Genomic DNA, 25237 nt, shown 5'->3' with positions numbered 1-25237 from the left:
TTACCAAGTGTGGTTTAGCACGCTACATTTTGCTTATACTAAAAGTATTACACAAATTCCTCATCTGTAACTCAAGAACAAGTTGGGGGCTTGGTGTTAAGACAATAATCTCCAGACATCTGTTTCAAACCCAATAATTCTCTGGTTCTAAATACAATTTCATCTGCATCTAAATTAGAATGCTGTTAAAGTTCATTAAAACATCACGGAACAGGTTGTAGAAATCTGTCAAAAAGAGCAACATTTTTCATACTTGCACCAACAAGAAGATATGCTAAAGATTACTCAAAGTTTGGCAATACATCTGCCTAAAGTACTGATTAAAAAAAATAATTCTGCTTAAAAGGAAAGAGAACACCAGTACTCCTAGATAACTTACCCAGTCCTTGAGGCCGTGGTAACCTAATGTGGTCTGCTTCTACTTTCTGAAGCTGAGGAGGGTATTCTTTTCTGGAAAATAAATTACACATACAGTTGTTCTTTGGAGAGACACCATTATAATTCTGGCACAATTACTCACGAAAAAAAAAGAAAAATCAGAACTGCATCTGAAAGTTATGAGTAAGTAACAATTACAAGAGAACTTAAAAAATAGATATCAGAATGCTAGAAACCGCTACAGTGAAGGCCTTGAGTATTTCTGATCTAATCCTTATTGATAATAATCAGTAGTTGAAGTCCCACTTTCAGACCAAAGTCTTCAAGAACTGATGTAAATATCTCCTCCCCCATATTCATAATGTATTGTACTTCAAAGGCTAAAAATGGAAAACAACTATTATTTTAATATTAGATTCCACAGCATAAAGTAGAAAAAACACAGGCAAAACAGGAGAGACGTGCAATGTCAAAAATTGTAGCCAAAACCAAAAATAGCATAGAAGAAATAATTTCTACATCTTTAAGAAAACAATACTGTGTAGACAAACTATTTGACAAGGGAACTTTAGACAGTATAATTTGCATACTATCACATTTTTATTCAGTCATACAAAGCATTATAATCTGATTCTCCTGAAAAAAAATTTCAGTTGCAAACAAGCATGCCAAATTATCCTACTGTCAAATCAAGATTCCAAATACAGCACCTTAGTTACTACTTACGACAGCCATTCCCCTGCTCATGCACTCATCCACAGCTGTAGATTACTGTTATGTTATAACATAAGATGCCATACACCTGAAATACAGTAGGCCTTGCTAGTAGCCTACTTAATTCACTGCTGTGCAAATGGGTCACATGCATCACATAATGCTTCCTGTGATTGCAAGGACAAAAATCAACAGTGAAGGAGGCAAAGAAAACATCTTCAACAAACACAATTAAATCTTGAGGGTTCACCTGATAAAAGAAATCATCTACGGCTGAAACAGACCAGAACTAGGAACAAATCTTAATTTGTTTCAGTACGTAATCTCTTGAAGCACCAAATTATCAGGACCTTTGAAATTATCACGTGGGTTTTGATTCAAGTGTACTTGTATGGTAGGCAGGAGAGGTGGAGACAGGCCTGCACTGCACCCTCCTCTCCACAGCTTTCTGATGTCACTTGCGCAGTCCACACTCAGTTAAGCTATGCATAACTGACTCATGAAAAATAGTTAAAAATGACAAAATAATATTAAAATTGTACATCCTTGTGAGGCCATATTACTAGTCATCCAGGGCAGTATGCAGCTCACAGCTTGGACAGAACTGCTGTAGTTGAAGAACGAACACTTTGTTAACAAGTTTGCCTTATTTAGGGAGAACACAGTAAATGCCAACCATGAAGCTTCCTTTGTTGGCTTGGACCCTCAGTTTTACGCATAAGCTCTCAACCTGCTCCTCACTCTGTAGATAGCTCTGTGCAGCCTATCTATTTTTTTGCAGAGAGGGCAACTGTCCCAGTCTTCCTTCCTTGTCTATCTCCCTAACAGTGTACAGCTACTGACTGACTGCAGTGCTTCAGCTGTGTGAAGCACATCCCACCAAGTTTCATTAACAGTGTTTAGATCACAGTACTCTAGGCACACAGTGACTTCCAACTCATCCTGTTTGTTACCCAAGCTACCTGCACTCCTGCACTGGGCACAGAAAGACTTCAGCTGGACTACTGTTACTTCTCTAGTGTAACGTGCCTTAACACTATGGACATTTCACAGACATTTCCCTGTTGGCTGCTAATACATCAGCTTCTGTCTCTTCTGCTATTCAAAACTCCACTATCTTTTCTCCACTTAGAATCACACAACGGTTTGGGTTGGAAGGGACCTTTTTTAAGATCATCTAGTTTGTCTCCCCTTCCCTGCTATAGGTAGGGACAACTCCTACTAGATCAGGTTGCTCAAAGTCCCATCCAGCCTGGCCCTGAATGCTTCCAGGGACAGGGCATCCACAACCTCCAGGCAACCTGATACAGTGTCACACCACCCTCACAGTAGTCTTCCTTAATACCTAGTGTAAACCTACCCTCTTCCAGTTTAAAACAATTTCCCCTCATCCTGTCACTACCTGTCTGTCCCTATAAAAATCCCTCCCCAACTTTCCTGCAGGCCCCCTTCAGGTACTGGAAGGCCACTATAAGGTCTCCTCAGAGTCTTCCCTAGGCTGAAGAGCCCCAGCTCTCTCAGTTCATACTCACAGTGGAGGTTCTCCAGCCCTCTGATCATCTTTGTGACCCTCCTCTGGACTTGCTCCAACAAGTCCTTGCTGTGTTGGGGCCCCAGAACTGGACGCATTCTCCAGGTGGGGTCTCACAAGAACAGAGTAGAGGGGCAGAATCACCTCCCTAGACCTGCTGGTCACACTTCTTTTGATTCCCCAGATGCAGAACCTTGCACTTGGCTTTACTGAACTTCATGTAGTTGGCTTGGGCCCACCTATCAAGCCTGTCCAGGTCTCCCTGGATACATCCCTTCCCTCTACTGCATTAACTGCACAACTCAGCTTGGTGTCATCTGCAAACTTAATGAGAATGCACTTGATCTCACTGTCCGTGTTGCCTACAAAGATCACAGAATTATGGCATTGCTCAGGTTGGAAAAGACCTTAAAGATCATTAAGTCTAACTGCAACCTAACCATACTACTCAAACTCTACCCTCCACTAAATCATGTCCCTGAGCACCACATCCAAACAGTTGTTTTTTTTTTAACACATCCAGGGATGGTGACTCAACCACCTCCTCAGGGACCCTATTCCAGCACTTAAAAATCCTTTCTGTAAAGAAATTTTTCTTGATATATAACCCTGGAGCAACTGAAGGCCATTTCCCTTTGTCCTGTCACCTGTCATCCGTGAGAAGAGACCAACCCCACTTTCGCTGTAAGCACCTTTCAGATATTGGAAGAGAACAACAAGGTCTTCCCACAGCCTCCTCTTCCCCAGAGTAAACAGCCCCAGTTCCGTCAGTCTCTCCTCATAGGCCATATTCTCCAAGCCCTTCACAAGCCTTGTTGCCCTTCTTTGGACCTGCTCCAGCACCTCGGTGTCCTTTCTGTACTGAGATGCCCAAAACTGAACACAGTACCTGAGGTGAGGCCTCACCAATGCTGAGCACAGGGGCAGGATGACTTCCCTAGCCCTGCTCACCACACCATTCCTGATACAAGCCAGGATCCCACTGGCCTTCTTGGCCACCTGGGCACACTGCTGGCTCACATTCAGCCCACTGTCCATCAGTACACCAAGGTCCCTTTCCATCAGACAGCTTTCCAGTCATTCCTCTCCAAGCCTGTAGGGTTGCCTGAGATTGTTGTGACCAAAATGCACTGGTCCCAAAACAATCCCTGAGGAATGCCACTCATTATGGTCTCCACTTGGACATAAGCCATTGACCACAAGTGTGAGTGCGGCCATCCAGTCAATTCCTGAAGAAAAAACCCAAACTCAACCAAAGAAACCCATACAAACAAAAAGGCAAGGACTACTATCAGCACGTAGTTTTTACTGCTAAACAAAGACTTCTTCAGTACAAAAATGTGCTGTATTTTGAACATTGGCAGATCCATTGATACATTCTACAGTGAAGTACTTAACACAGTGAACAAACTGTGTATAGTGTTTGTGTATAAACATAAAAACATAATGCAGAATGGAAATACATGCTTTAAAAGATGAATAAGTCATCTACTCATATATCCTTAAAAAGACTATTTGGAAAAGAATTTCAATAGTTTTAGAAAAGAAAACAATATTACAGAATATTACAATGCATAAAGCACTTCAAAACAAATACCTTTTTGCTGTTAAATCCTGTTAATGAAACTCAAACTAGTAGTCTTTAGGGATCAAACAGTTGAAAATGCCAGACTATCTATACATTGTATCTAATAAAGAAGGAACAAGCAGGGATTCCAAAGGGAAAATTTAAGATCACCAGAATGCGACTCAGTTCTAGTTTTCTTAGGGCATAGAGTACCAAATTAAAAGCATTAATGACCAAATGGTTAATCAATAACAAACACAGAACAAAGAAAAACAGGGAAAAAGTACGTGAAATCAAAGCCAGGCCAGTAAAAGGGATGACCAAACATCTTAATGGTTTAAATCTGTGTTACAGCAGGTTCATTAGACACTAGGAAAAACTTCACTGATAGAGTAGCTATAAACTAGAACAAGGCTTCCTAAAGAGATGGTTGACTTCCTGCTCCCATCCATGATTAAGAGGCGTTTGGATAACACTGTTAATGATTCATTTTAACTCTGATTAGCCTTGAAATTGTTTGAAAGTTGGATGTGATGATCTTTGCACGTCCCTTCCAACTGAACTACTCTATCCTATTCCTTGCAAGAGGGCTAAAGCTGACTGGTCAGTACTCCTTTGTTACTCTCTAACTAATAACAAAGGTAGTTAAACAAAAATGCCTGGTTTTACTACTAAATTTGAAATAAATCTACAAAACTGTGAATTGAAAAAAAACATATCTAAAATAGATTTGTTTTATATTGTTACTGGTTAAACATCATGGATGCATTTTAAACAATTAAACCTGATATCAAGCTTATACTGTCAAAACCACATACAGATACATAAATAAATAGAAGTGAATAGATTATTACCAACAAAACGAAATACAAAATATGCTGCTAAATGAAAAACCACAGGCAGTAAAAGAGATGTCGAGCGTTTGACAAACATGCGACAAGCCTTACAGTGTATCTGTTCTTGCTAACACTTCTTCAGTTAACTGCTTTCACATACACGCTTTATTAGCAGAACGTATGCAGTAATACAATAAAAGCCTTTAATACTACTCAAACCAAGACGAAAAAATAAGAGCTAAGAGTTTAAGCTGTCAAACAATCTACTAAGATATGCCTCAGAAACATTCTATTACACAAACTTTGTTACTCTAAGAAGGCTTCAGAATGAAACTCCAGAGAAAGTTAAAACTTATCTCTTTTAAAAATATGGATATCCATACCCTTCCCCTTCCCCCAACACAGATTTCCAGCAGAAATATACCCAAAGTTCACTGCAACATGGTATTGTTCAGAGATGGATGTAAAGGTTCTTTTTGTGGTCTCATTATCATCTTTTATCAAGAAAAAAAAAAACAAAGCAAACAAATACCTCACATAGTTATGACTGACTGGATTATTTTTTAATTAGCATTAATACAATATTAATTCAGCTGATTTTCTTAATGCTCATTGCCATGCTCATTTCATCAACAGCAAGCTTACCTTTCCTTTCGGTCCAGATTGCTTAAAATATGAAAAAAGAAAAAAACACATAAGATGCAAAGCCCCACATGTGTTGCACATCACTAAATTGAAAAGTTATTAGATGTAAGCTGTAACAGTTTCACTGCTTCTTGTACTCACTGCACTAGCTTTCAAATGAGCATTATTATTATTATTCACAGCATTTTTGCAACAGTAACTATAAATGCACAAACAAGAATTACTTCTCAGAAAGCAAAGGTCAGTAGGCTAAATGCTACTTGCCCCCTTTTCAGTGTATAAAATTTAATTCTGAACAAATTCTGAAGAAAAAAAAACCCACATACAATCTGTAGAATGCCTGGTATTCTGGGAAGAGAGTAAAAGGAATTAAAAAACCATTTGAACACTTAATGTTTGAGAAGATGGGATCAGTAAATGCTGCAGTTAAGTGGCTTAAAAATATCACAACTAGAGGTTGACTTTACAAACTTTTGGGTAGATCACGTCTGAGTTTATGAATCCAGTTAGATCCAAACCACCTCCAAACGTAGCCATTTTCCAGTATCTTTATATTCTTGGCACAGCAAATGTGTAGCTTGGATTAACTGTTTGCAAGTACAATACAGGCACTGTAAAGAATGGTAAGTGATAAGGAAACTGAAAGATTGCAGAAAAAATATACTGCACGCTGTCATCACACTAAATGCCTCACCTGCTTGTTTTAAAATCCCCTATTAATATAATGCATTGAAAAAAATATCTCCATTTTGCATCTTAGAACGATTAAGAGATGGCAATCCTCAGCAGAGCCCAGAATCGTACAAGCAGTGTCCCCACAAACTGCTCCATGCAAGTCGTGCATTAAGACTGGTTAGACATGCTGTACATAGCACGCTCTTCCAATGCCAAGTCTTAGAGAACAGTCAGTCAACAGCGTAAGAAAGAACTATGAGTCCATTAAATGAAGCAACATCTGTTTGAACCAACCACAACACCAGGCTATATCTGAAAATCTCTTGCATCAGAAGTGAATAAAGTTCAATTTCATCCCAAGATTCCACTGGAAAAAATATGAATAATATTTATCAAAATATTATTTTGAAATGCTCTTTTTTTTGTATTGAAATCACATATTTGAAATATCAGCGCAACAGATATTCAGCTAGCATTTAAATTAACATGCATGTGCAATCAAGTCAGAGAAAAAGATGAGAAACACAGCACATATCACAGAAGCTCCAAATTCAACTCCGTGGGGTTTCACAATTAGAATGCCCTATGTGACCCCACTCAAGGAACCGTACGATTCAGTCATGTCAGTGCCAGAGACAAAACCTACTCAGAAGTAGTTTGTTCTTATTTTTATTTTACCAATTCAGTAACTCAATACAGATTTAAGAACAATATGTTAGGTTTGTTAAATTTTTTTTCTTCATAACGAAATTGATCAACATACAGGAAAAAAATCTAGAAACAAAACTTTGTCAACACCTGTAAATTTACACAAGAAAACAATAGCACCTTAGAACTGTTTCCACGCTACCAACTTTCTTTGTCTTGATCTCTTCTTTGTCTGGAATTTTACAACTGTTTACGTTTTCTGCACATATTTCTTTCTAATAACTACCATTTTCTAACTCATAAATATAGACCTTCCAGATTAAGCAACATTAGGAACCTCTTGCCTCAGGGGAAAAATGGTATGGCATGAGCCCCTCTTCTATCTGCTAACTCATAAATAGATTTAGAAGCATTCAAAGAGTCGTCAGTCGAGTCAACTGGCAAAAGATAATGAAATTAAAAATCCTCTGGAAAGCTCACCCTTAAATTCTAAATACAAATCAGTCGGATAACACTGATCTGCAATTCCCCAGTTGCAAAACATTACTTAGAATTTTTATGACTATTTCCCACCTCTGAGAGACCAAAAACATTCTTAACAATAAGCATTAATTATGTGGAGTTAATGTAAATGAAGTAAAATAACAATGCCAGAAGTACATTCATTTAGAAACAACCAATATGATTTTTACCAATTACTTCATGTGATATTCAACTTGCTTATATTACGTGTTAGTTTTCTCTCTGTATGTCACACATACAAAGTCACTACTTTCTTTTCCTCCCACATTATGTTAAAAGCTTATTAAAAAACCAACACATCTCTCATTGATGCAAAAAGGCAGGTAGGCAAGTCAAATATCCCCTCATGATTAAGATCAAGGCATTCTGGCCAGATTCAGCCCTTTTAAATTTAAGCAATGAATTCAACGGCCCAAACAAATAAGCCATCAAACATCTTTCAACTGCAAAAGAGGAAAAAAGAGGCACTACTCAGAAATCTACACACTGATGGTGCCTCAGGGATGTCAGGTAAGACAAATCCATCTCCATAGGTCGCTCTGAAAAACCATTTCATAACAGAAGTTTAATCAGTACGCTAATGTTGTTAGGGACAAGAGCTCTCTCATGCGGTTTTCTATCCACTTTAAGTAATTCTGATTAGCTTTTATACCTCAATTATTTTTTTTTAAAGGAAGAAAAGGATAAATGAAGGGTAACTGCATAAACATTTAAAGATGCCTCATGTTTTTCTCAACAGGATGTTGAACAAAACTGTTCTAAAAAGGACTGCATATAACAAGAGCATAGGTGGTGCAGTCTAAATCGTACTGTCAACATAAACATTGTCCTCTGATTTAATTTCCAGGAAAAACTCTACCAATCCTCTTCAGAGACCCTTGCCTCACAGTGATGTTAAGGAGTAGAAAAAAGCCATGACATTACTGCTGCATCCGCTACTACTGAGAACTAAAGGGAAGTGTCTGTGCTGTTTGCCCTTTACAGGCCACAGCGTAGGTAGAAATGGAAGGATGCAACAATGGTGTATGTTCTCAGAGACCGAAATGTAAAATCCATTCTTGTTTTGCTTCCTCAGTGCCAGATTACCCTCTGCACTTGGATCACATCACTCATTCACATTTGTACATGGTCTCTGTTATTCTGAAGACAGATGTGAAAATGAGGGAAGTGGTACAAAAAATAGGACGATGCCCACATATGATCTTCATGACCCCAAAAATTTACACACATACACAAAGGAAAAAAAAAAAAAAAAAAGGGCAGAAAAATGAGCTTACAAAATGCTGAGGTCAGTGGAGATTCATAAAACCCATAAAAGGGGCTTCGAATGGACAAATTTTAGAAGAAAATTTCTTAATGCTCCTATGTTAGCTCATATGTTTGTGAAGATGTTTGCATATGAGAAGTCCGAAACACTCATATTATTAAAAATGTGGTACGCTCTGAGTTTTCAAAATAACAATGTTTAAATCAACATTGTTGAGTAAAATCCCGTAGTTTTCTATAATCTATTCCAACAGATATTAATAAGTGTAAAATCTCACTTCTGTGAACTGGACCAGTTTATACATTTTACACTGTATTTAAAGACATGACCATCACATCTATTGCTTAATCGTTAAGTAGGCCTTACACAGCCAGAATTTTCTTTGAAATATTATTTGATTATCACATTGCCAGTTACATTAAGTTCTACTGCATGCTATGTCTATTTCAAAGTATCTTCTCAACGTATTTTCATCAGGTATTCTCCTACTGAATGTTTGTCAGCATGCTTTAGCATCAGTAATCTCTAAGAAGTTATGCAATGAGTTATAAACAATAAGCTTCATTAATTGAGATCAAGGTTCACGCTCAAGTATGCACCATGTAATCATGTTTCCTTAAAACACTTCACAGCATAAGGAAAACAATTATGTACAAAACCAGAAATAACTTCCTACAACAGGAACACCTGGATAAACAAATCCACTTAGTCCTACCTTTGGGCTGCTGTTTTTACTCCTGTTGTCTGTGCATGCGCATGGTGAAAGCGTCTACCATGTACCACAGTTACAGGACAAGACACATTCTGAGCATTTTCACTGCAAAAGTACAGAAAAAACGGTTTAAGAAAAGATTCTGTTGGGGTTTTTCTTGTTTGCTTTTTGTTTTTACAGCACTTACAGTTAAAAATTGTGCTGCCCTACTTTTACAGTAGTCACATAAAAACAATCAACAAATTACTTCTGAATCAATAATGTCATTTGTCAGCTTATATTCAGTAGTCATAAAAGCATTAGATCGCAGAATAAAACAGACAGATAAGAATGCTCATCTTTTTCCCCGAGAAGGTTAACATTTTTTTAAATCAAATTTTATCACTATTCAAAACACCTGTGAACCAGCTCTCCTTTGCCCATCTCCTCACTCCAATACTGTCTTTTTGAAATGAGACATAAGCATCTATAATTAACTTAATTTTCCCATCTACACATTTTTCTAAGACAAAGCATTTAATGCAATCAAGAAGATTTATACTGCATAACATATGAGCAGACTGAACTGTACGTTTGGGAAGTTCTCAGATATCACTACTCCTTAGGGAAAGCAAACACAGCAGATGTGTGGCAGTAAGATGGCTGGTAGCTGAAACAACGCACCACAGCTCAAAAAGAACAGACGCTGCTGAACTATCCTGACAGGGCTCTGCACAGAAGTAGTATATTCCCCAATATTCTTTACTATTTCTTAATTTTCCTCTTTTATTAAAAGCCTTTCAAGGCTTTAATCTCATTATTACATAAACCAGGTAATTCTGAAGGGACACCTCCCTCTTATAATTTTTTTTAAAAGGAGATACAAAGAAACAATTTTCTGTCTGATAAATGAGTAATGCGATAGTCCTGTGAAGACAACTATTAACCTGTACATTTCTACTACAGAACACACAATATTGCATTTAAAATGTTTAAAAAGTCATGCAATTTGCAACAGGTTGCATGCTGATAACATTAATTGCTTCAAATTATGGAAACATAACTTAGATTTAGGTTGTAAAATTACCTGGATTAGTACTGTACTAAATAAAGGAACATGAAAAAGCATTCCAATTGATTAAAAATATTTATCAGAAGTATTATTCAGCCAAATATTCGTTTCCTCTATTCATCTTGTAATGAAAAAATCAGGAAATCGTAAGGCCCAGATATTCCAACAAAACTGCAAATCAATTCCTAATCCTTCTTTTTTATCCCCCAAAAGATGAAGATAAAGAAGAAACTCCTCATTTTAATTTTTTAAATTTATTTTTAGCTTTTTTTATTTATACCAAATATCGTAAGAAAAATTAGATGCTTTCCAAGCATTTCTGAATGACTGTAGCATAATGCGACTGTTAGAATCTCACAGATCATAACAGAACTGTGCATATAACAGAACAAGACCTACCTCAACCAACCAAATGGTAAAACATCACATTGAATCATCATCATCATGGAAGTAAAGATAAATACTTTCCCACAAACCTCTAAGCCAAGACTGCACGTTGTCTAGACCAATTTACAGCCAACCTTCAGTTTAGTTCACCTGAGAAATATAATCCTGACAGCAGCCTGTTCTAAATACTTGACCATCTCTCAGATCCTCCCTGACTTTAGGTTTCTCTCCAGAATCTCTCTTCATTATGAAGAGATACTAGACGAGAAAACACAAGGAGAACGCAGGAATTTCTTCTCAAATGCTAAAGACTTGCACGGTTTAAAACAAGCAAGTAAAACTTGAAACATTCATTATGTTTCATGATTTTATCTGTTGTATCTGAGCTTTGCCGAACTATCATGATTTGGAGACTTCCAGTCTTCTGTTTCCGCAGCAGATAGAGCCATTCAGCAGTGCTTCTGCTTTGTGCCTCACACTCCAGTAGTGAGACACTCCCTGTAGGCACTGGAAGAGAACATCACAGTCTGCTGGGTGATCAGATTTGAGTCAAAGCAGACTGTTCTAGATGGTACACTTAATCGTTTCATATGGAGTCAGATATCTTTCCGTGTAGGACAGCTGTAAAATACTATCTGCTCTATGATCTTAGTCTTAGAATAGAACATAATCAGTACAGACAGAATCATCAGAGAATTTCATCAGAAATGTAGCAAGTTGCAGCACAGCCACAACCAAACAGAAATTGCCTTTGCAAGCTTCAGCACAGCTTCGAGAAAATCACAGAACATTGAAACTTGTCAGAAAGTATGTCCAAAGAACAAACGTTCTAGAAATCTCAAAGTTAGACTACAATGACAACACCGCATCACTTCAGAGTCTAGGCTCTGAAGAAAACCAGGTTACACTATCACATTAGATCAGCTGATCCTGCCAGCTTGGGAACATCGCAGATTAAGAAGTCAAAGCACAGAGAAATCTTGCACTGACAACAAGGGATAGATCTAGAAGTAACCGAGCACAGCATTTCAGAAACACAGAACACTATTACAGACTACATTAATTCTGCTGGTCATTGAATAACTTCAACTAAACATTACCAAAAAGAAAATCTAAGGGTTTTTATCATGAGAACCTTTGATGTAAGTTATTAAAAACTGGCAAAGAAATGAGCAATCCAAAATGAGATCTTACAACAAATTTAAAAAAAAAAAAGCAGCCAAATTAGGGTTTGATACTAAATTTGTTTAAAACACGTGCCTTGTTGTACAACACCAAACAACAGGTAAAAACTGTGGGTTGGTTTAAAATATCCTTCATGCAAGTAGAGCTGCTTAAGGAAAATTTCTTCTCATTAGCTCTGCATCCTTCTATCCTTACCATCTTCCTATCCCTCATTTCCTGAATTTTAGGAAATACTAACGGACATTAATACTAATATTACTGAGTCACACTCTCAGTAATCTTAATGAAAACCACCAATATGAAGTTTTCAATTCTTACTCTGCAGACAAGGTTCTCAGGCATCTGATCTTCTTGAACTTCATCTAGCAGCTTAACTGCATTACCAATCCTTGGAATTTTCTTTAGTCCAGTCATTCAAACACAGACCTGATCACTAGTAAGCACCTTTCATGATACACCCTCAAAGCTCACACATCACTCAATCTTCACCACAGCAGCTGGATCACAAACCTTCAGTTATTGAGTATTTTGTTGGATTACAAAAGACGTAACACTATCACAGTTACAGTATTGAATTGAGGCAATGGCTTGCAGTATACTCACATTTCCAAGCAAACTGATTTTGCAAAATTCAAATAGGAGTCAGCAGACAACGATCAGTAATACCAGTGTTAATCAAAAGTCAATTGTTTACATCAGTCACAACGGCCGACTCCTATCCCTTCTTTCCCAATAAATTCATCCATTAATGACTGTTTCTTATGGAGAAGGTGGATATTTATACTTTCCATGTAACTTCGTGCAGCTCAGTAGTAGGCAAAAGGTGGTTGCTGACTTTCAAAACAGAAGATGGGATCTTTCAGTAAGGTGACACACGTCCAACAGATTTAACTTTTTTTAGTTGAGTTTTCTAAATTTTCTGGTTTTAGGTTTATAGTAGTATCTGTCAATGGAAGGTAGATCCAACACAAACAACGGAATGTTGGAATTAAATGCTGAGCACTTCAGCAACTATTTATCCACATACATTTATTTTTTTAATTTCAGTTACAGAAGAAACTTCAGGATCCCTAATAATTGTTTTTTTTTTTGTTTCTTAATTTGTATTTTCTTTGATAAAAAAAAAATAAACGAATGTAAGACCATACACATGCTACAGAAGAACTAAATTAGGGACTTGCATAACAATTGGTTAAGATATTGTGTAAGCTGTCACAATGTTGCTGAACTCCAACAAGACAGATTAACATATGTAAATAGGTTATAGTTACAACGTTAAGACAAAAAGCCTTTATTTTGCCGAAAGTATCTGTAATTCATGCATTTATTCTTCTGTAAGAATCCAAAGGATCAGTTCAGACTGGGAATTCAGGATTTGTTCCCTATACCTCAGGTTCAATGACTGAAGAGCAGGAGAGCACACACATCACACTACAAACGTAGGATTTACTTTCTGAAGTGACTCTGTCGTAAGTCCCACTAACCACTGATGCTCTACTCCTCATATAATTACATTGGCATTAAATATCTGATGACTGGCAAAGTTATAGCTGGATAAGGATCTATTCATTCCTGCAAAAGTAACCACACCAAGAGTAATCTAGCAATACGAAATTCTTCCAGAGGAATTATATGAATGTATCACTTTCTGTTACACATTAAATTAAGTGATCAGTCTTATAAGACATTAGAAATACTCTTCTGTCAGCACTGTATAGAGGAAAACAATAGTTCATTCAGACAACGCTGGTAAAGCACCAACAAATGCAAAAGCTCTTACTTTATTTTAACCTTTTTCACTGTTTTACTAGTGTGCTTTACTAAGATTTCAGAAGAAAAATGATCTACTCTTCTGTCTTTGTTCAGAAGTGCAGAACAGTGTAGTTTCTTCATATGCACAGAAGATAATGTAATCATACTACAAGTTGTCTTCACTTGCCATTAATTTTTATCAGTGATTAAGTAGTTAAGTACACAGAAAACTCAATGCAGTACCTCAGTTTCTTGCTATTTCCCATCATGTTGAGGCCAATTGCATTCCCTTTAAAAGGTCTCAAGCTTGCAGCTTTGCCTCGCCTCGCGTATGTTTTTATGGAATCACCACTGATGCCGACAGCTCCAGGCCGACAACGAAAGGACTGTAACAACAGAATTCATGTGCATTACAATACAATACTTGTATAAAAAGTAAAAACAAAACTTATTATATTTATAGAAATACTACTTTGGCTTCATTTTCAGATCGCTTTGACAAAATTTTATGTACAATCTACCCAGAAGACAATTTGAATGGAAGTCTTGTTTTTAACTTCTTAGAAATTCTTCTGAAGTTCACTGTACAAATATGATTGACTGTAGAGTTCTCCTCCATGTAATTTTTCATCCTGGAGAACAGAATTCTACGACAAGTCCTCCAGTTATTCTTTTCCAGACAGACTATTTATTAAATATTTTACATGTGAAACAGCTTTATGCCTCTCAGATGAACGTGAAAAAATATACACAACAAAGCTAACCTGCTTCATATCTAGAATGCTGGCCCCAAAGTTGTATGCACACCTTAGATACAAGATATGTCACTTTTCAGATGCAGAATAATGGGAAAGGCATGTTTTAAGAAAACTGAAATTCAGTGAGACAAACAGAACAAAAAGACTTTTCCAGAAGGTCTCCCATTCCAATGACAACGGAAGTCATTGGATACAATCACTCTCAAATTTGCATCTGTCTCACAGAACCAAGAAGTGTAAAATAAACTCTAATGTCTGAAATAATTCATTTTCTGTAAATGTAGTAAAATGCTCTTAACTAGTGGGATGCCTTGCTAAATAAAACAGTGATACTTTCAAAGCATTATGAACCATCCCTGCAGTAATAAGCTATTCCAAAAAACACAAAAAGCATGAGTTCTGCCTGTATATACATATGTATGCATAGAAAATTGGAAATTTGATATTAAAATAATCACTAATGAAAATTATCTAAACTTAAAATTCGTTATTCATGTTATTATTTTCAGAACACTCTAACAACTAAGGATCTCCAGGCTGAATAGGAAACAAAAAGCATGCAGATAAACAAGTTGAATCAACTTGGCTGCCGAATCAACACGAACTTTCACTTTGCAACAATGGACAAATGTCTATGCAACATTGTTTTAAAAACTAGCAAGCTCTGAAGATACCTCTTCACTATGAGATAAACCCAGTACTTACCTTTCTTTCTTCATTTGGACCGAAGGGCCCATCACTGTCATCTATGCTGAGCAGATTTGCCTCACTAGATGATGATAGGCGTGGGAGAAAAAAACAAACAAATGTTGTAAAGCAACAGAGTATAAGCAAAACATTTTAATCACACAAAGGTCTTCTTTTTTTCCTCTTATCTTTTAAATACAAATGCATATACATGCCCAAAACAGCAGGAACATTAAAGTGGGCAATATAATTATCAGGATATATTATGGGAACTTAAACTTGAAGCCTACATTGAACTAATTCCGGAATAGCAAACTTAAAGGACATTACTAATTCAAAACAGAGAATGCTATTGAAACTTCACTACTGTCATAGTAATTTTATTGACATCATGAAACATTCTATATAAACCTTGAGTCAAGTATTAATCTAGAAAATATACCATTATTTTGTTCATAAACAGAACGGTTTAAAACAGAAAACTTCACAATGCTTCAGGAGAACAACTTGTGTAACAAATTATTATCACATAGCAATTACTGTCAAATTATGTCCTCCTAAAAATAGCACATTCCATTTGACTCATCCATTCATTAAAATGTTCCTTTAGTAATTCGGCATCCATAATCTTCAAAAACTGCAATGGAGAGCAGCTAGATTAGGCTAACAATTCTTGCTTCCAGGAGAAGCAACCTGTTCAACACCATCCCTGGTAAATTTATTCCTCTCTCAGCTGCAACAAAAAACAACTTTTATCCAAGTGGTTCCTAATTAAGAACAGACAGGCAGAAATCACATAAGATTAGATGCAGATATGTCAAAAGACTCAAAGAACATCTACAGCTTGTCATGAAGACAAAAAACAGTGATGGAGACAGGGGAAATATTCTTGGCTGCAGGTATGACGTCCTGACCATCACGTACATAGTGACTATTTCTAGCCTCTGTGTCAAAAGAAGGTAACAAACTGCAAAAGAACATTGGAAAAAAAAAATCCTTAAATCAGACTGAGCAAGAGTAACTCTTCTGATGCAACTAAGATGACATAGCTAGAAAAATATTTGGAATTGGATGTTTTTAAAGAACCAATATTTTTAGATTTTAAGGAATGCGAAGTATAAGCAACAGTAACAGAAAGAAAGGCTGTTTCTTCAGAGAGCAGAATACACAGCAACTGAGTAATGTCTATTTGCTCACGTATCACATGCTTGCACTCGCTTGCTTAAAAGATGTAATTTATACAGACAGAGGAAAAAAAACAGACAGCACTCTCACATATCACACAACAACATTTCAACGCTACTAAAATGAAACCTCAGCGGTCCTCCCTTATGCCTTCATATTTGATCTCTTTTCAGCCAGGAAACAACAGATGAATATTTTCACATTAGAACAATCATTTCTAACTACATTATACTTCATAATAAACGAAAGTTAAGCCTTTACTAAAATTAAGAAAAAAATCAGAATTATGTAATTTAGGTGAACTCCAAGAAGTCATTCAAAATTATGCACTAATATTTAGGAACTGAAAAGAAAAAAAGATGTTCTACTCCTCTTTAATCGCTTCTCATTTTTTGATGTTTAAAACCATCAAGAATCATGCAGTAGCCAATTAGGCAGCTCAGTTTAATAGAACATACTTCTACTTCCAATTCTGAGAATCAGAAGTTGATCTTTGATGCTGTGCCAATAAGCTACAACAATATTTTCATCAACAGTAGGATCACAAAACGGCTGAGGTTGGCAGAAATCTCTGGGTTCACCTGGCCCAATCCCTGCCCAGGCAGGGACACCCAGAGCAGGGTGCCCAGAACGCATCCAAGAGGCTTCAGAAGATTACCAAGGAGGAGACTCCACAGCCTCTGAGAAGCCTGGGCCAGCGCTTTGTCATTTGCACAGCACAGAAGTGCTTCCTTATATTTAGACAGATCCTCCGGTGTTCCAGTTTGTGCCTGCTGTCTTTTGGGCCATCCCTGAGCATCACTAAAAAAATACTGGCTCCATCCTCTTTGCACCTCACTTCAGGTATTTCTGGACACTGCCGAGGTCTGAGCAGCGCTGAGTAGAGGGAAAGAATCACCTCCCTACACCTACAATGCTTTGTCTAACACAGCCCAGGATGCCATTAGCTTTCCACGTGCACAACTTGGTGTCCACTAGGATTCCCAGGTTAGTTTCTGCCAGGCTGCCCTCCAGCTGTGCAGCCCCCAGTATACACAGGTGCCTCGGGCTATTCCTCTTTGCTTCTGTGTGATCTCCAAGTATAAAGCAACAGAAGTTTCAAGTGATCTGCTATCATCCTGACTGACACTCTAACTAGATCAAATCTAGTACATCATCACAGTTTCTGTTGTTTCAGGTGGGGTGAAGATGTTCTGCAGGCATTTACTTTGGGATAAGAAACTCGTCAAACGCCATTTTCATTCTCTTTAACTTAGCTCCAAACGAAATATCACCTCTAGCAGCATTTTAAAAATGTATATATTCTGTTTTGAGCGATGGTCCTATTCTTCCAAAACCTCTTCATTTTATAAAAGTTTTGTATTCCTGAATATGAGATCATTGCTTGACATCTTACCATGACGACACAGCCCATGTAACTCTCCAAATAAGTTAAATGGTACACTTTTAAATACTGCACGTATACTAAAAATTGCTTCGGTATGAAGTCCTTAGCCCCATATTTTGTGTTGATCTCAGTGAAGAATGAAAGCTGCCACTGAGTACTACCTAACAATATCAGCACAGACCCCATTCTTAATTCTTAAATCACATCTGTGTTCTAAGCATTGGAATGGTACTCTTGGGCTAGTCCAAAATAAACTTTATGTCTGTCATTACCACCGCAAAAACCTGTGACACGATCAGATGCTAAAATGCCAGGGTTTCAACAAGCAATAGAAACATCTAGGTGCTTGTTTCAGATTTATAGCTTTTTCCTTACAGATATGCAGTAAGCTAAAAGCACTGCCAGTAAACATTAGCATAACCAATACAAGGGACATTAAAAGAATCCAAAGAATTACTGCTTGGCATGGTCAAGACAGGGGTTGGGGGGAACAACAAAGCTTTATTCTGGACACAATTATATGAACTCAAGTTGCCAATCTTTGAAATGTTTTGCTAAGTGTGAAAGGTTATTTAAAAAGAACTGACAAATTAATGTCAAACTGCTTCCTAAAGATTCTGACAAAATACTGACAGATGTTATACGAAGTAAAAACATATCAGGAACGCAAAATTCAAAACTGCTCAAAGTGAAGCTTATAATGCCAATCACAAAACAAATAAAACAAACAAAAAGAAGCAGAAAACAATCAAAGAGTTTGTTTTTAACCAAAAATAAATACTTGGGCAGTTTAAAAGGTAGAGCTGCCTGAAGTTTGTTTGTAAGAGGATGGCTGGCCAAAAAAGGCAGGATCTTCAGTTGAAAGCGATTTTCAGATGCTCTTTTACCTATACTACCAGTAAGGTTTTGTATAATTCACAGATATAAAAAAGAACTACTAATGTTGAGTAGCAGCACTTCTATACTGGCTAGAGGAAAACTGTTTTATCATACAGAACATTTTAAAGGACTGAGAAATCATTCAGGAATGCCGTTATATAAAACATATGTTCAACAATCAGGTTTTCAAATGTCATTTTTTAAATAAAAAGCATTACTACTCTATGCACATCTCATTTTGTGTTAAGTCAATATCAACTGGAGATGGAAAACAGCAGTAAATGACTACAAGAAGAAACTGGGATACTTACAAATGAGAGCTATTTTTGAAGACAAGTAAAATGCAAATGCTAACTCTGCATATGCATTCGCTGCCATCACACTTGAAATGTATTACTGTGCACTTGAAATCATGTTTGCTTTTATAAAACTAAAATGTCTTTAGTTTGAAAACCTTTCAAAAATTCTTTTTAACTTCTCACACAGTTCTCTGGACATACCTTATAACTCACAATTAAATGAACCCCTGTATTAATGACTGAATGACTGAAATGCTACATTTCTTACATTTTTTTTTAGTATAGCTTGCTGCTTCAGCCTAAGTGGTTATGTGACTGTTTGCCTACCTCCTTTCTGCACATAATATTCAGCAGAGTATTACCTACTACAATACTACTCTATAGCAGTCTCTTGAGGTTATTAAAGAGGTCAAACTATAGACCCATGTAAGAATTACTTTTGTACTTAACCACTGGACTCAGCTTCTCCTCATGACAGAACTACAGCTTTTTAAACTTACAGATTAAAACTTCAAATATCTAAGAAAAGAAATAAACACATTCTTCACACATGGAACTTGCTGTTCTTTTAATAAATTATTAGATTTTTTTAGAAATGAATACTTATTGAATGAGAAAGCATACCAGTAACAACAAAATGTTAAAGGGACAGGATTTATTCTAACTATACAGACAGAATTTAACTTTTTGGAAAAATGCAAACATACTAAGTAAAGAAATAAATGACAAGGGAACAAAAATTTATACTGTGAGGTAAACAAGGGAGGAAAAAAAAAATAAATCTTTTAAGCTTAGTTTTTTAAATACCTTACTCATAACTGTGAAGTACTGAACGATATCACCAGTATAGGCTCTGACGACTGTTTCCTCAGTTTGCACGTAATGCATTTCCTGTCTGAGTTCTCCAGACTTCTACAGTAGCTCTGAAGACAGCCCCAACACTTCCCAAAATGTTGTGAATCCCATATCAACAATTAAATTTACAATATAATGCACTTTCTATATCATAATACTAGTTAAAATAAGCATTTCTACCAGGATAATTTTCTCTTCATCACTGGAATTTTGAAGACGTTATATAATGTTTCTTATTAATAAATTACAAAAAAATATTTATTTGTAAATAGACAATTATACTTTCAATAGCCTAGATAAAAGCATCCTTACTCTTTCTCTGCATCTCCTTCACTTTCTTCTGCATGATCAAAGCTCCAATTATTTTTAAAACCTCCATCTCTCTTGGACTGTGATCTATCCAAAGCTGAAATGAGAACAAGTTAAGATAAGTCTTGGTTTCAAGTGGAGTTATTAATCAATACAATCTAGAGGAGTAAACCAGGTGTATGTATTTTCCCCATATATTCATTTTATTTTGTTGACATTAGTGTTTAACTATCACTTGAGCAAATAAGTTCAGTAATGCAGCAGCAAATAACTTTCCTAAATAAATACAAATAATAATCAGTCAACATCTTGATTTGTAATAAGTTAACATGCTACTAAAAATTATGAAGTGAGGGTTTTGTTTTACCTGTAAATTTAAGAGTTCCTTTTGTGATATGAAGACTCCTTACATTTATTACTTAAATGTCTAACACCCAAATACATGTTTCTTTTCTCCACATGTAAGTAACAGTTTTGAACTATTCCAAGCACAGTTTCAACATGCCATGTTTTTTCAATCCGCCATCTGACAAGGACATGAATTAATGTCTGCCGCTAACTGAAATTTCAGGGTTAGCATCAAACAAATGAGTGAAAACTTGGATTTCCTGAGAACAGTCACACTACACCTGATCTCAAATTTATCTACTCCAATATCCTAAAGTATGGAGATTTTTTAATAAGGTAGAATGCGGCTATCTAAGTGAAGGAGATTCAGAACATGGAGGCAGCAGTCATTAAGGTAAAGCGTTGTTCACCCAGATCCCAATTACTGCAACTAAGAGCTGCCACGCACCAGTTCTGTACAACTAATTTTATAGCAGATTTGATTGGAGTGCAGTTTAAATGCATCTTTTCTTACTGTTTTTACATATTTTACAATACATTCAGAAATAATGAATGCAACCTCATGCTTTGCAAGGAAAAGGAAAGAATCATAATCAACAAAATATGTATAGAAAAAAGTACGAACACTGCAAAAACCAAGATTTAGCACTTTCAATCTCAGCTTCCAGCTATTTGCACCTACAAAGGACCACCTGAGCCACAGATGATATTTTCATGAGCGACAGCTTTTTTTCTTTTTTCCTTTTTTTTTTTTTTAAATCAACATTACTTTGTAGAAGAAATAGTACTTTGCAGCAAACAGCACTGCCTTTTCACTATATAAGTATCTCCTTTTTTATTTATCCTGATTTAATCTGGCATCTTTTACTTCTGTTTAGCACTCAGCTCTCCTCTGGTTCTTATGCTGGCTAAGACAGTAATCCATTCCTACCGCAATTACATACATCTCTCTTGTGCTCTTGCAGTCATCTTTTTCCCAGGCAGAAAACAAACAAACACCTTGAGCTTTTCATTTTTCCTGTGTCATACTTTTAGATAACCCTCAATCCTCCTCTCTGAACTTCCTCGAGCTCTACTGTTTTCTTTTTGAGATGGTGAAGAATGGAAACCCAAACTACTGCAGGTAATATTCAAGATACTAATGCACCATAAATTTCTACAGAAGCAATGTGGTATTTCTCTTTTGCTATTTATTCTTTTTGTAATAAATAATATGCCTGGAAATGCTATTTTCACTGCTATGGAGAACTGCTTTGATGTTTCTGCACCAGTTAATTTCCACCTTTCATTTGATTGGTAAGAACCAGTTCAGATTCAATCACTGCATACAAAAAATTAGATAAATCATTTTCTTATCAATTTCTCATCCAGATGCATTACTTGGTGTGTGCCAACATTTGATTTCATACATAATTTTTAATGCACATAGCACAAATCATGAGCACCTGGAACTTCCTTGAAGTACCAAACCATTCTACTAACCCAACTAATGCTTGCAACATCTACATACTTTTGTCACTTCACTGTCAAACTTTTTTCTTCTATCTGCGTTCATGTTATCACAAATCCTCATGGGATTCAACTGGTTATTCCTACTTTTAACAAAATGAACCATTTCTACCCTCACTAGTAATCTGTTGCCAGTTGTTACTTATAATACTTGCCATTTTATCTAAAGGAAACCTAGCATTTCCAAAAGCCTGTGGTAAAGAATATCACAGAAGGAAAGACGGATCCAATCTTGGTCTTCATTAACATTTCTATAAACTTCAGTTATAGTCACAAAGCTGACCTATGAAGAGTTCCTCAACCAGTCCACCTACCTATCAAAAAGCTGGTATCATACACAGATATCAGCTACTTGTAGCAGAAAGACAGTCCTAACCAACAAGTATCAGGCAACAGCCATTTGCTCCTTTATCACCAAGTTCCTCTCAGAACATGTGGATGAATGCTATTTCATCCTCACCTATTGTTTGCCTCATGCATCTTTTCTTCTACTGATGCTTCATTTTGAGACACAAACCCTGTCACGTTCCTTAAGAAAAATTATGGCAATAAGACCTCACTAAGTGTTGTCAAAGTGGGTGCAATCAATTGTTTGTCAGTTTTCATCTTACATACACCAAGATTTTCTGCAATGTTTCTGTCTGCTATCTCCACAGCTTTTACATTTCCAGCAGGCTACTGGTCAGGTAATCCCACCAATTACATCTGACTAATTTTCTTTATGGTCATTGAATCCACCTAGACTTCACATCACATTTTGAGCCATTTAAGTATGACCTGACTTGAAGGTGTTATGGAATACGTTGTACTTCTTCAACCAACAATATCTATTCTCCATTATTCCCCTTCAATCTCCATTTGTCCATAGTCTCTCTCACTATATTCCTTTTATCTAAGTTCACTCTGCCAGCTTCCAGCTCCCTCATTCCACCTGGACTATTTCTCCAAGCTCCTTCACACGAGTATTGGCAAACATTTTTATTGTAGGATTTTTTCACTTGTGTTTCTTCTGTTTAAATCAGACTACTTGCACATGCTTGTCTTGGATTCTTATTTGAGTTTTAGCAGCTTCAGTAGAGAATATAATTTTTCGTGCTAAATGTACATTACATCAAACCACGTGCTGCTCCACTACTATCAGTCTTTCCCCACTCTTCAGGTGTCAATAGACTGGCTCTAGACTTATTTTGAGAAAATCCATCTCACTGCACACAACTCCCTTCCTTTAGAAGAAATTTGTTCATTTATTCATCTTGGCTCTACCAAAAATATAAATCTAAAAATGTATTGCCACTTGGAATTAGATTCTATGCAGGTGTCTTTTTAAACAAATGCTAAGTTTATAACTATTTTGTAAAACCTGAATTTACAACCTGTATGCTGCAGTTTTTTCTATGCATGCTGCCAGGGCCAGTACACTTTGCATACTCTTCTATGCTGTCAGCAGTGCTATGCAGTGAGGTGGTACGCCTGCTACCAGGACAGATTCGTATCCAGACATAATTTTAATTATTTACATGCCTTTTTAAAAAAGCCAGTTGAGCAAAATTTGCTGGAATACTGCGTATTTTAGCTTTCACAAAAACTTTTTTATTATTAGCCACATCCCAAAGCCATCCAATTTGTGTGAAATTTACTCAATTCACATTTGGGATGACAAAAATCAGCACACTCTTAGGACAAATGGCAGAAAGCAGATTAACATCTTTATGCCCCTACATGCTGACACTGCTTTGTAAACTCCTTTAGCAGGAGTTTCCATCATTTAATAGTATTATTCATACAACCATTGAATGGCCTGAGTTGAAAAGGACCACAGTGATCATTGAGTTTCAAACCCCCTGCTGTGTGCAGGGTCTCCAACCACCAGACCAGGCTGTCCAGAGCCACATCCAGCCTGGCCTTGAATGCCTCCAAGGATGGGGCATCCACAGCCTCCTTGGGCAACCTGTTCCAGTGCGTCACCACCCTCTGTGTGAAAAATCTCCTAAAATTATTATGAAAGTCATTCCTGAACTTGAATGGGAAAAAATAAATAAATTAATAAAAATTTGCCCATCTGCAACAGTGAAGTGAGGAGTATTTAGCAAAGTGCAAAAGAAGATGGCATCTGCTAAGATTTGCTTTTAAGTCTTGTGCTCTGTGGCCTAGGACCAATCATTACACATGAATCTATATTATGGCCAGAACAACACACCTTTTTATTTTTTATTGTTCTAAACGTGATGCCATGTGCTTACTGATCACACGAAGAACACTTTTAACTTTTCTCATAAAGTAACTTTTTCCTATTTATCAACAGAATGCCTAAAAAGCTTCCTCCTGAATGTGCCAACAGAAACTGCAACATTTCTACTACAGCACAAAAAGACAGTTTACAGGTCTTTAATCCGCTGAGATCACATCTATTTTTGTGCATCCAAGAAACACCCCAAAAATAAACCTAAAGCACACAAACGTTTCATTCAGGACTAAGGACTTGTTCCAGAAGAACCTCAAATTTCCATACTTCTTCCCCATTACGCTGGTCTAAATAACACAAACCTTATCTTACAAATGCTTACACTATCACAACTGCAAACAGCAGACACTGTAACATTCAGCATAAGAAAACAAAAAAATTCATTTCAATGCACTCAGACTCACTCTCTTCATCTAGACTCATATTTAAGTAAATTAAAAAGAGCTTTCTAATCTTTTGTTCATGTAGTCACTGCATATATTGATAAGAAGGTACAAGTACTCATAAATATCTGACACAGGAATCATTTTTAATTGTGTTTCTTTCTCTTTTGTTTCATCATTCTATCAGAGAGGCTTCTTCAGGCTTCTATGCAAACTAGTTTTTTATCTTCCAGGTTCAATATGAGCAGTTCTAACATGTTAACTGTTTAACCACAGTGAGGGTGCATTTTCATACCCCACAGTAAGCACTGCATGAAGAGTTTTATGCACATCCTCACTTCCTAGAAGCTGGGGCTTCTTGCTCCTATCCTGCACACTGCATACAGCAGCACAGCGCCCACCTGTTCAACCACACTACCACAGCACAGCTGTAACTGCACAGTGCAGGAAAGAAGCATCCACAACCAGAGACTCTTTTAGGTGCTAATGAAACCAAAAAAATCTGCACAGAACTGCAGTCTAGCCT

General features: G+C 36.7%; 1 protein-coding gene across 2 annotated transcripts in view; it reads right to left on the bottom strand.

Annotated features, from left to right (window-relative positions):
• SENP6 (SUMO specific peptidase 6) overlaps positions 1–25237 on the bottom strand; it is a 66091-nt gene that overhangs the window by 26698 nt on the left and 14156 nt on the right. Inside the window, exons 2-7 of one of the 2 annotated variants that reach the window (XM_052678947.1) lie at positions 20233–20326; positions 15334–15397; positions 14114–14256; positions 9499–9600; positions 5672–5692; positions 380–450 (exon numbers count right to left, since the gene is read on the bottom strand). In XM_052678947.1, the coding sequence (XP_052534907.1) occupies positions 380–450; positions 5672–5692; positions 9499–9600; positions 14114–14256; positions 15334–15397; positions 20233–20326 (495 nt within the window). The remainder of the gene's footprint in view (positions 1–379; positions 451–5671; positions 5693–9498; positions 9601–14113; positions 14257–15333; positions 15398–20232; positions 20327–25237) is intronic. The other variant, XM_052678958.1, reaches the window with a different exon arrangement.

This window comes from Tympanuchus pallidicinctus, unplaced genomic scaffold (genome assembly GCF_026119805.1).
Source record: "Tympanuchus pallidicinctus isolate F22 unplaced genomic scaffold, pur_lepc_1.0 scaffold1, whole genome shotgun sequence".
NCBI classification, from domain to species: domain Eukaryota; kingdom Metazoa; phylum Chordata; class Aves; order Galliformes; family Phasianidae; genus Tympanuchus; species Tympanuchus pallidicinctus.
Note: the sequence above shows the minus strand (reverse complement) of the source record. Positions and strands in the feature narration are given on the sequence as shown.